This window comes from Zonotrichia albicollis, chromosome 3 (assembly GCF_047830755.1).
Source record: "Zonotrichia albicollis isolate bZonAlb1 chromosome 3, bZonAlb1.hap1, whole genome shotgun sequence".
Lineage (NCBI taxonomy): Eukaryota > Metazoa > Chordata > Aves > Passeriformes > Passerellidae > Zonotrichia > Zonotrichia albicollis.
Window position 1 is genome coordinate 68381169 of NC_133821.1, and position 12768 is coordinate 68393936.

Below are 12768 nucleotides of genomic sequence, written 5' to 3' on the forward strand. Positions count from 1 at the left end.
CCTAGAGAGAACTAAATTCTTGAATGCAAAATACGGACAAGTCTTCAGTATATAAAGAGCCTTTGATATCTAGGAGAGCATACCAGCTCACAAGCTGTGTCACTGTTAGTATTTTCTGGTTTAGGGGTTTACTACTTTGGGGGGATTTTTAATACATGCTGTAGATAAAGGTAAAATAAAAAAAATTGTAAGGTGGCAATTAGAAGCTAGAGGGGAAAAGCCTCTTTGATCTATTTCCATTTCTGTATGCTCAGTAGACACCCACAGACCTGTCCTGTTTTCCAGGAGGATGAAGGTGCCATCCTGAGGGCTCACTGGGACTGGCCATGGCATTACCCCATGGCCTGCCACAAGGGGTGGCAGAAAGGCTGTTTGAAATTCACTTTGGCTGGCCTGAATTACTTTCATCTGTTCTGGTACAGAATCAGATGCACACACTTTGTGATTCATATTGGCCTTCAAATGCCTTTTTATAGTCAGAAAAAGTCACAAACATGTACTTGCATTTCCCAGCTGGGTATTGACCTTTTGGACCCAGCTGCATGTTCCTGAAAAACATTCAGCCACCAAAATCTGCAATGTGCAAACCAAAGTCTCTGTGTGCACCTGCAAGTATTTATTATGAGTTCACCCTGATGCACACTGTTCTTTCAGCCCATGACACACTATAATTTCCCAGGTTTTGGGTCAGGTACTGCACTTTTGCCCTCTTGAAAATTATTCCAAGTTTTTATTTTAACGTACTGTGGCCTACACACAAATTAACTGTGTCTACAAACACAGCAGCGACCTGCCTAAGCTCTGGGGTCTGTCAGGATGCAATTTTGCACCAAACTCTTCTGTTTGGTCCAGGTCAAAGACTAATCCAGCACTGAAATTTGCAAACTCATTGCTCCTTTCATGTACATCAAGTCTGCAAATAATTCCATGCTCATTGATGATACTGTGCACAGTTCAGGTTGGAGATGACTTAACACACAGAGCTATTTTTACCACTGGGGTTAGGAAGGTCTAGATAGAACAAACTGGTAATTTCATGTTTGACTAATGGGTCTCAGACTTGTCCACACAAGGCATTTGAGATCAGCTGTGAGGCTTTCCCTTCCTGTATCTCAGTTCATGTAGGGAGAGACAGACCTGCCCGCCTCCACAGCAACCACAGTAACACTAAGTGCTAGTTCTCAGCAGCAATTCTGAGCTTACTGCCTGACACAGATTAGTAAGAGGTTTATGCACTTTCACTGCCCAGTCAACAGCTTTGCTAGCACACTTGCTGAATTACAGGCCCATACTCCACCTCATAGTGCTGCAAGAACCACTTTTTCCAGATTTCACAGCAGTATGGAATTAAGACAGTTTAAGCAAGTTGTTACTTCAAATGAACCACATAAGAAATCTCTGTCCTTTCTGGTGGACCACTTGTCCACCAAAACACACATTAAATGCTTTCCACTGCTTCACTGTCCCTACTATTTGCCTTCAACAGTTACGAAGTTCCCATCTTCCTATTCCACAGACATTGGTCTGTATAGAGCTGAGGACTGGGCACGTTCAGGCCTAGACAGGACACAAGGTAGCAGGACCGACTCACCAGCTGACTGGAAGCAGATGAGTGGAGCTTCTTCTTAACCTGGTGCACAGCAGAAACTGAGCCTTACAGCATGTGCTGGGTCTCACACTACTGCCTTTAGAGGTGCAGCAAATGTTGGCTGTGCTTGAGGAGCACTCAGTGGTTTGAAGCCTCACCACCAGAGCTAACTCAAGCTTCCTCCCTAGCTTAAGCACTCCTTTCCAGAGCACCGGTCTACAGGCACATTTACCTCCTGTTCCTTTGGAGTGTGCAGAACCAGGATGTGTGGCACACCTGTCACAGCACTCGCCACCAAAGCCCTGCCTCAACATTCGCTCATGCTGAGGAGCATCCCACCACTTTGTTTTTCATCTCTGCTATGTGGTACTTCACTGTATGTAGTAAGGAACAGAAAAATCTCCAGTTCCCTTCACTTTCAAGTAGACACCATGGTAAGCACAACATACCAACTATTTCAAGACCACAGGCATGCTCTGTTACAACAAAAAGGTTACTTCATGCCTGCCTTCAAGCATAAAGTTTAATTTGTTACTACTGCTTCAGCAACACAGCTGTGCAGAGACAATCTGTACTTGATATATGCATGCAATCAGCCCCTTTAGCTACAGGATGGTCTGAGACATACCTGAACAGTTAGTATGAAATGAGTGCCACATGCTGTCATTCAGGCCCTATGCCTGACACAGTACTGTAATCTCTGCCCAAGGTAATGCTTCCAGGGCTCGTGCATCAGTGTGACATAAAGACCTCACATAAGAAATGCAGGAAGGAGTAGGGATGACTGAAGACAGTCAATTCAGGCAGGCACAGCAACACCTATCTCCATTTATCTTTTCAACCTTTATAGAAAGCTCTGCAGCCTGTAATACAACAAATTACAAAAGGCATTTTTCTCTTCCAACTGTTTTAAAATCAAGTAACTAGACCAGATATTACTAAAAATGAGTCTCTTGTAGACAGTTATAGAAGATTCTTCTTTTGAGTTTTATTTGTTTATAGTAACAGTAGCACATATTTCCACTTAGGTATTTCAGTGCAACAAGGAAATCCATTAGGCTTCAGCAAGGTGACCTATGTTTCTATATGCAATGGAACAGATTAAAGTGCCTCCCTTTGTTGCACAACAGTTTAAAGCTTCAGAACTCTAAGTAAATACCTTTCACAGAATTAAACAAGCAGACACTTTGCTTGATTATGAAATGCTTTTGTTGGATGAGTGAAGTGCTTTCTGCAGTAGAACAATTCATTTGTAAGCCACAGGCACTACTACAAGAGTGGTATCAGAGTAGAACTGGTGACATTTTAGTAGTCTGTGCAAGAATTCCACTCTACTTTTTGCAAGTTGCATATCTTGAAGATACATTCTCCCAGTTGATCACATTCCAGATGGCTTTCAAATAATCAGGTCGAACATTTTTATATTGAAGATAATAAGCATGTTCCCATACGTCAATGCCTAGCAAAGGAATGAGACCTGTGAAAAGAAGAGGGTAAATATATGAAAACACACTTTACATGTAAAGTTTTATATTGTATCTTCAAGTTGTACCCAGTTTCTGAGTCTTAAGCTGCAGGAAGACAAAGAGCTCTGCAGAACACTAGTCTTTATTGCAGTATTTTACAAAACTGTGCTCACACACACACACTGCATAAACTCAAAGAGCTGATTTGGGTAAACACACATATAAATATTTTGGAACTGCCTTGAAGACATAACTGAAACCAGATGAAGTAATTTTTGAAAGGGTTCTATCTTGTGCACACTTATGCAAGCACTTTCATAAAAAATTAGGTTATGAAGGTTTCTTGTGATGCCAGCTTGCTTCCAATACTTTAATTACAGGCTATTTGTTAAGTGCCTAATTACCTCCTTGCTTTTGTGCTAAAATACCCTTGTCACTGAATTTTTTATGGTAAATTTTCACAGGAGGGAGGGTGAAATTCGCCCCCATTATAATCTATGTCCCTATACTTAATCTATAATTTCTTTTCACCCTACTGATAGGCAATAGATGAAATTCCTTGCCGTTCTCTATGAATTCTGCAGAAGGTATCTGCAAAATTATTTGGACAAACTGTCACTGCAAGCAGATTCTCACTGATCATGACCTGTTCCCTCTGTGAAGGGTGTCCAGCCTGCCATTACCACTTCCATGTCTCTCTAAGGAAGTAAGAATATATTGGAAAGAGATCATTGCCAGTCCTATGCTGCTTTTCCAGCTGTAACACTTAACCACATCACAGACTAATTTGGTTGACACTCATTACTCTTATAACTATAAAGGAAGCAAATTATAAGGCTCCATTTGAAACCCAGTCTAGATGGAACAAGAGTTATGATGTTCATCTTCCCCCTCTCCTGTTGTCGGGCCCCCACTGACAGTGCTGTGAATAGCTCCTCTGCCAGAGAAAAAAACTGAAGGCAAAAAGCTTAATGTTGCTTGGCACGTGCAAGTTACTCCAGTTACTCAAAAATCCAAGGAAGCTGAAAGTAAAATATTCACCAAGTAAAAACACTTTCACAACATGGCCCATCTGTTTTTCCTTGGACTAGAAGGACACTTAATCATTCTGCTGTTCAAAGTTTTTAAGTTCTGCTTTACAAATGCTGCTCTAAAAAATGAGTTTTCACTTCTGCTAGAAGAGACATTTGGTTTTTCACATCTATTTATCAGCAATTTCTTCTCAACATTTTCCCAAATCACTTTTCAGATGTCATACACTTGCCTACCAAATCTACAGAAGCAGAGGGGAAGGAAAGAAACCTGACCTGTTGTGCCTTGCAAAGGGTCTTGATTTGCACAAGCTGCTATCTGTAGGCGCCCCTGCTCCTTGTTATAGCCAAGCCACCCCCAGCCTGATCCTTGGACACCAACTGATACAGCTGTCAGCTTCTCCTTGAAGTTTGCAAAAGAACCAAAGTCACGCTTGATGGCTTCCATCAATTCTCCTTTAACAGAAAAAAAGCACAGAAAGATCACAAGCATATCAACCTCAATCCAAACCTCCCAGGTTTATCACAGCAGCTTTTGTGAGATCTGTACTAAAGGGCCTTTATCTTTAATTGCAGGTCACTTTAGGGAATCAGTACTCTATCCTCCCCAGGGGGATTCCTTCCATTAGGCTTTAACTGCTGAACTATCCCTACCCAAAATGGAGAATAACTCCAGCCACTAGGCTGGGTGGGCCTGCAGCACATTTCTTTCCTGTCTGTGAACTGAGTACATAGAGCAATTTAATTAGCATGGCTTACTAAAACTATTTTCTCTTATGAAGGTGGAAAGGGTATATGCAGCAGAGACCAGGTATTTTGCAGTGTATTCATAATCAGCTCTAGAAATTAAAAAAGACTTTGAACATTACTCGTTTTTTTATATTTTTGGCTTACATCCAAAACCTCCCCCAAATACCTCAGAATTTTGGTAATTGTCACATAGAAAGGTGAATTAACTCTGAAAAATAAAGATTCTTTAGACTCCTTCAAAGAGACCAAAGATCATCAGTTCCACCTGTTAATTAAAACTGATGCAATAAACCACTATAACATGCACTAACCTTTAGGTTCTCCTCCTCCATTAGGAGAAAGGTTTGTCCAGAAGATGCTGTGATTGATGTGACCCCCACCATTGAACTTCAGGGCAGGCTGAAGTGACACCTGAGTTGTAACATCACCTAAGGATACAGAAAATAAAAATATATAAATAAAAACAGTTTTATCACCACAACAGGCAGTTAAGTTTCTACTAGGCCTCAATGATAGCCACAATCTTTCTACAAGCATGTAACTTATCAATGGAAAACATGAAGTTTGTACTGTTATGCATATTTTAGACAGTCACAGACAAACACTGTAGGAGACTTATTATCTTTGACCTTTTTTATGCTGTAATAAGTGATCTGCAATATTGCAACTATCAGGCAGCCCACACTACATACCTAAGACTTACTGCCACTCTACAGCAGAATAAAGCAACGAGCACAGCCAGAACTCTTTGAGGACCCAGCACTTGTAAATTCGTCAGTATCATCACTACAATGCAAAAATATTACTCACCCATTAGCTCACTGATTTGCAAACTAAGCATTTTTAAACTTCTTAAAACAATTTACAGGGCAAACAGCCTGTGCTTGAGAAAAGTCAGTAAGTACAGTGAGCACATACACAAAATGTTCTTCTCCTTCCTATCTTTTGTTTCATTTGGAGGGAGGTACTCACAGAAAAGTGATCGAAATAATTTTGCTACACATGACAGAATCCTGCATCTGAAACCACGATCAAACAGCTCTGCACTTCCAGAGAAGAATTCTTGAAGAAATCACTGGTGCCTTGTGTCTCTGAACAGTCTTGTACCACTTCAATACAAGTCTTTTCATTACTATTTTGGCTTTAAAAAACACTGAAGCATTTCAAAGGTTCTAAAGCTTTTTCCACCACTCCAATGCATTCTTTAGTTAGGAATCAGTAGGGGACCTGTTTTCTCCACTCTCAGGACTGAGTTGTAGAAATTTTCTGAGTCACCTCAACAACACAGACATGAAGACAATCCTCAAAGAAGTAGTGCACCTCAAAGCAATCTGTTACCAAGGTGGTGCCTCAGGTTTTAACTTTTGTATTTTTGAGATCTTGTGCTGCTTTAGTGTGTGGATCTGGGCTTCACATTAGGGGACAGTAAGCTCTCTTCACAGAGTAGGTAGACAAAGCAATTCCTTCTCTAGCTGGGACCCAAGGACAACTGAACCAGATCTGAGGCCCAAAAAGATAAACAATGGTGGACCAAAGAGAGAAAAACAAGCAGGATGGGAATTCACGGGCTAATGCTGTAATTGGACAATCAACTCCAATGTGCTACTGGACCAAAACTTATAGAAGTGTGACACCCTGTGACTGGTTGTCCATTTTTTTGGTGACCATTTTGGGTTCTCCTGGGTTGTAGGCCTGGCTGGGCGCCTGTGCTGCTCAAGGTGGATCTGTTGAGGCTTTCTAACAAATTCCTACTTTATTGTTTAGCACTGTCTAGTTTCTGTTCTAGGACAGCCTTCACAAGGCATCAAAGGTTTTAAGTCAGGGCTTCACGTTCTCAGCATTTCCTCACAGCTTCAGAGAGGGGTGCAGCACTGAAACAAAGCAGCCAATGCTGTGTTTGTAAAACCATTATTTGCTGGATTTGGGTACCAGGTTAAGGATAAGAAGTCTCTCATGGCCATTCAGATGGCATGTTAGGGACATTTTCCCTGAATTTCTCATGCCTTAATGACACTTTCAAGTTCATCCAGGGCATACAACATATAGCAAGCCAGAAATCAAAAAGTAACTTAGAAAGCCTTTAATGCATCCATAACTCCTTATTCCACCATTCCTTAGAAGAACCCAAGTTCTCCTCAGGACCCCTAGAAATCAGAGACAGCATTTCACCATTGTCCTTAAACAGCATTTGTGCTGCTGAACTTTGCACTGAGGAAAAAAAAAACAACTGAAAAGGGGTAACTTGCCCTTAAGTTACAGCAGAAGTATATTGGAATTTATTTGTACAGAATCCATGGACAATTCAGTAAACCAAGACAAGAAGCCCAAAGGTGCTAAAGAGAGTAGGCAGCTCAGGTTCTCAGCTTAAGTAATTTGTTTCCTTGCCACAGTCCATCACAGGTTGCATGGTGGTCAAAGAAGAGCGGGAAAACTATGGTATGAACAAGTTTTCAATGAAAATGAGATTCAAGTTAATATTCTTCAATTAGCAAATCTGACACATTTTGATGGGCCAGTAGTCAGGACCAGTTTATGTTGAAACCATGTTCTGCGCTGTCACAGAAATGTAAATTCATTTTCAAATGAACTGACAATGTCAGCCAACAGGATGGCTTTGAGTTTTCTATGCAAATATAGATAAATGAAAACATGTTAAAGATAATCTGAAGAAAATAACTTGCTTTCTATTGCTGAACAAGAGACATTGACAAGGTTCTGCTGTCCAGAAAATTTATTAGATAGTGATCAGATGTGCTATGTAACCCAACACTGATACACAGCCCAGCAAGATTTTTGGTAGTGCTCAGTTTTAGTATGAAAAAATAACAATATTGACAAAATGAGGTGGCAGTTCAGACTTTGCCCTGGTCTTAGAATTTCTTCTAATGAGGGTCAAAATACTGCACATGGTATACTGAGATACCAATCAGGAAAAAACAAACTAACAAACCACCCAATCACCCATATCCCAAGTAATTATTTGTCTGCTTTGGTGTGCATGACCACAACCAGTAAGTCACCCATTTGGAAAATAATCTCTGCAGAATCCTTAAGGAAAAATTAATCTCTAAGTAATAAACATTTCAACACAAGTGATGAGATGCTATCAAAAGCTGTAATTCCTAAAAAATAACTCAAAGGATCCACAACACTGCAGATGCATCTGATAACCAGAAATTCTGCCTCCACTAGTGGCTGAAGCTTTTGTAATTAACAGCATCAGTAACAGCAGCAGCACACACAGTGTCTTCTGACACTTCAGGTTCCCTCCCCAGTGGTGTTTGCACTAATTACATCTCCAGAATCCACCTTTCCTGGATCTGCTACTGGCAGGGCAAGGCAGCAGTCAGCCTTGATAACCTGCTTCTTAAAAGAATCTCATTAGTTCATTAATTCACACTGCACAAGTTATTTTTAGGCTCACTTAGGTACTTGAAAAGCCCTATTTTCTATTCAAATACACTGGCAATTAACTATCAAGGGACACATGGTTCAGGTTTACTCAGATATTAGCAATTCTAACTTTCAGCCAAGTCCACACATTAAATTCCACTGTGAAGCCACCTGGCAAGCAGACAGAAGTGAGTCTGTATGATAATCATTTCTCTGAGATAAACTGATACCTTTTAAGAAGATCATCACAACAGAAAAAAAAAAACAGAAAATATTCCACCTTCTTAAAAAGACATACATGTTATTTCACACACTTTTATCAGTCCAACTGAAAGACTCAAAGTTTGGAAAAAACACATCTCATGTTTCAGCATAGCTCTGCTACCCTGCAAAGTTTTTGCAAAAAGCAGTATATCTCAAATTCTGGGATCGTAACAAAAATTTCCATGATGGTTTCCTGCATATTTTCCTGTCTCACATGGGCTTGTCACCTACCCAACCCTTTAATTTGACCCAGTGATATAACGGACACCCAAATTCAGGTCTCTGCACTGTGTGTTGTATACATTAACAACATGTCTGTCTTACCTCAATTGCAGGCAACTGAGATTATTTACAGAGACTGAGCAGAGCATCTGATGTGAAAACTATCAAGGCATGTATTTTTCACTTTATCTAACTTTTTCACTTTATCTAACTTTTTATTGCATAGTACTTGTTCAGGAAAATGACTGCAATTTCCTACTGACTCAGTCTTTGCTCAGGTTAAGTTACTAATGGAGTATGGACTAAACCCACAACAATCAACAAATCTTCTAGTTTTACAGCACTACAGAGAACAGAATTCATGCTTTTTACTTACATTCGATTTCCAATTATCAGCACCACCGAAGCTACAATAAAAGATTTTCCCCTTACCATACTGCAATGACATAATCCAAAGCTTTTCAAAGAATGTATCTTGCTTCTTTTTTTATTTTGTTCTTCTGTATCATCCGTGCCAATTAGCTTCCACCTCACCTGTTGACTGTGGAGATACAAACCTTTGGCCACTGCCTCTTTGTACTTCTCCTCGACCACGTTCAGGTTGTTCACGTAGGTGGCATGATGCTTGCTGTGGTGCAGCTGCATGATCTCTGCATTAATATGAGGTTCCAGAGCAGCATAGTCATATGGCAAGTCAGGAAGAGTGTGCTTTTGTCTAGAAACCAAGCACCCCAAGGGTGCTACCAACTTGGCACTGCTTCTAGAAAAGAAAAAAAAAAACAGAAAGAAGCAGTTTTATTCAGTAAAACTTGGGGTTCACCAGTGAAATAGACTGCATACACTGCTGTTCTGATCAGCTGCTTTAAATACCTGGGATAATATCTCAGCCAAGGAAATAATATTTCCACTTCTCAAGAGTTTAAAGCAGGCATACTTTGCAGCTTAACTGCAAAGATGAAGTCACACCAAGGTCACATATCCAGGGCTTTGCACTGTGAGGCTGCTGCTTCTCAATCCGAGCCTCCAGGCCCTGCAGAGACTCATGTATCCTCCCAAGCATGCATGTGAGGGAAAAGCAGGGACAGCACTGAAAAGCCAGTAGTAACCTGATGACATTCAAAGCTTCACCTAATCTTTATTCCTAAAAAATAGAAGCAAAGATGTCACCTAAGCGTCCTTCCCTCGCTATCCACAAGGTCTGTGCACTGGGAAGTGCTAAAAAACCTGCACAGTCACGGGTTTCCGGGAATGCTGAATCTCTCCAGCATTTACACAGACAGGCGTTTCCCTGTCCCCACAGGGCGTACCGGGAAGCCACAGGGGCGTCACAGCCGCGATGCCCGGCACAGACACCGCGCAGGCTGTGTTACCCTTCCCCATTTTAACACCTCGCACTTGTCATGCGACACAAGGGCCAGGACGAGAGGAGACTCGTCGGGCCGGCAGGACGGTCAGCTCTGAGGGCTGATGCCGCTGCACCGCTGATGACCTTGACATAGGCCAGGGACACACCGCGAGCAAAGCCCTCGGGACCCTGAAGAGCAGCCGAGAGCGGCGACCCCGGCCAGCAGAAACAGGAGTGTCTGCCAGCACCGTGTCAGGCCGCCAGAGCTCCTCGGAGGGCGGCGGGGGCAGAACCTGAGAGCGTTCAAGGACACCGGCAGCAGCCCGGGCCCGGGCCGGCGCCGACCCGGCAGGACAGCCGGCAGTAGCGCGACCTCCCTGTGCGCGAAATGGCGGGGGGCAGACACCGAGGGGCGACAACACGACCCTCCCGCCGCCTCCTCCCCCGCTCCCGCCGTCCCGTCCCCGGCTCGGCTGCAGAGGGCAAGGACGGTGCGGCCGCCGCCTCCCGGCGCGGGGCTCTGCCCGGCCCCGCGCTTTCCCCGGCGCGGCGCGGCTCTCACCTGCTCGCGGCGGCGAAACGGCACAACATGGCGGCGTCTGCGGCCGGGCGCGACTGTCAGGGCGCAGCCGCGGCCCGCCCCAGCCGCGGGGGCTGAGCTGGGCCGCGCCGCAGGTGACACACCCCGCGGCCACCCCCGGCCTTCCAAGGCGGGCGAATACCGGGCAAATACCATTGCTTAGCGATAGGAGTAGCTTGTCCTTATGAACATAGCCGCTCTAGAATCGTTATCGTAAAACTCAGGCCCGCTGTAGTTCCAGACGAGGCGAGGCTGCCTTAGCCCCTAGGAAACAGATAAAATGCCGCCGGTGCCCCGGCAAGATTCAGCAGCACGGCAGAGCGCGGCTTTGAAACCCTGCCGCGCAATGACATGGTTCTGGCAGCACAGCGATGGCACCGGCAGCACTAACACTATCGTTTCAGCTCTTTTGTCTACGACTCGCTTTTGTTGGTTCATTTCTGCTCTTTTACCCATTTTGCGGGTATCTTGTTTTCCCCAACACGTGCTTTCCTGCAATTCAGCGGCCTCTGGTGCTCATGAAAATCCTTTACCCAGTTTAATGCAAATGAGTCCAAAGACCCATTACAAACTGGCTCTCCAGCGAGGTCACGGAGGAGAAACTCATTCCTCAGAGCTAGGAGGCACTCTGCAGGCAAGACAAACATTAGGTAAAAATTTAATTCCACACAATTTATCTCTGCTACCACAAAACCTTTATCATCATATTTTGTCATTCTAAATAAATACACATAGCCTTAAGATCGTCTAGCACACACATTTACCAGACTGTAAAAATTCAAATTACAAAAATTCAGTGGGGGCTAACCCTAAACAATTTTGTTGAGAATAAATAACCTCATCTTGCCAGTTGTGAAGAAATCTACCTGGAAAGACCCACCAAGGGAATCCCAGCCCCTGGAAGACACAATGCTTCCATCCCTCACTTCTCGAGGCATCCCAGAAAAGGACAGTAATTGAGTTCCCCTGATGAAGAGGAACCAGCGGTGCTCTTGTGGGAATGTGAGCAGTGAAAATAGCTGCTTTAGCAGCAGCTAAGATAGAGGGCAAATTGTCCAAAATCAGTGAGTTGTTTCTTCATCCCTGACTACTAAAAATACATTCAGCGAGATATGTATCTAATTTTAAAGAGGAATATATTGTATTTATTGGATCAATGTCATTTTTTGTTAAAATGAACCAACTACATTCAGGATTATTAAGTGTCATAATACAGGCACCAACAGCCAGGCAAAACCATGAATATCACAGGCTTTTAGTAATTAGCATTTGCATATGCAGTATTACACTGCAGTTCACTAATGTTTGTAGCAAATGTCCCATGAAAGCAAGTCAATTATGTAATCATATTTCTAATTTTATTATTAACTGGCACAGTTGCTGGGTTGCTTTCATTTTGGAAGGGGAAAAAAAAAAAAAATCACACAAAGCACCCCAGCCACTAATTTAGGAGACACCTTCTAAGCACAGGTGTCAGCTTAGGGGAATGGCTTTACACCATTTTTTTTTCCAAAAAGTTAAGTTGAAGGCTGATGGTATCATTTGTATTTCTGATTATTATTTTACTATTTAAAAACTTGAGAAAAACCTCACATAAAGATAATTTTGAAGTCATGAATGACCTGTAATACCGGACTAAGTAAAAAGTCATCACCACCTAAGTGCTCTACCATTTTTTTAAGGACCACAGATTTCCTCAGTAGGCTTTTTACCATCTGATCACATAAAGCCTGATTATTATATTGTGTTATCAGCATCTGAAGCTTCTTTAAAAATACTGTATTTTACCATGTACAGGATCCAGGATGTACAATATATACGTGTTACATAAGCAAGCAATATGATGTTATGATCAAGTAACATTCATTATCAGGGACTTCTGTGATCTAAAAATTCCTTTGAGTGCCAGATGCCAGTACCATTTTTGTATAGGTACTTGTCACTTCCCTTTCATGCATTCAACCATTCAACTGCTATTTTTCAAGCAAAAAGGCCTGAAGCAACATTCAAAAAGCAACAAGGAATCACCAATGGAATTTGTGTGGAATACTTCCAGTGACCACTACCAAGTGGTTTGAGAACACTGATATGAACCCTATGAAATTAAAATAGAAGTGGTGCTAGCTATG

The 12768-nt window shown here is 42.5% G+C and overlaps 1 protein-coding gene across 1 annotated transcript; it reads right to left on the reverse strand.

The window, feature by feature from the left end:
- Nucleotides 1–2551: 2551 nt before the first annotated feature.
- On the reverse strand, nt 2552–10781 carry SOD2 (superoxide dismutase 2). The gene is made up of 5 exons (XM_005488092.4): nt 10622–10781; nt 9272–9474; nt 5147–5263; nt 4362–4541; nt 2552–3065 (listed from the first exon to the last, which is right to left on the reverse strand). The coding sequence occupies exons 1-5, from the start codon at nt 10648–10650 to the stop codon at nt 2920–2922; spliced, it is 675 nt and encodes a 224-aa protein (XP_005488149.1). The 5' UTR covers nt 10651–10781; the 3' UTR covers nt 2552–2919.
- Nucleotides 10782–12768: the final 1987 nt, after the last annotated feature.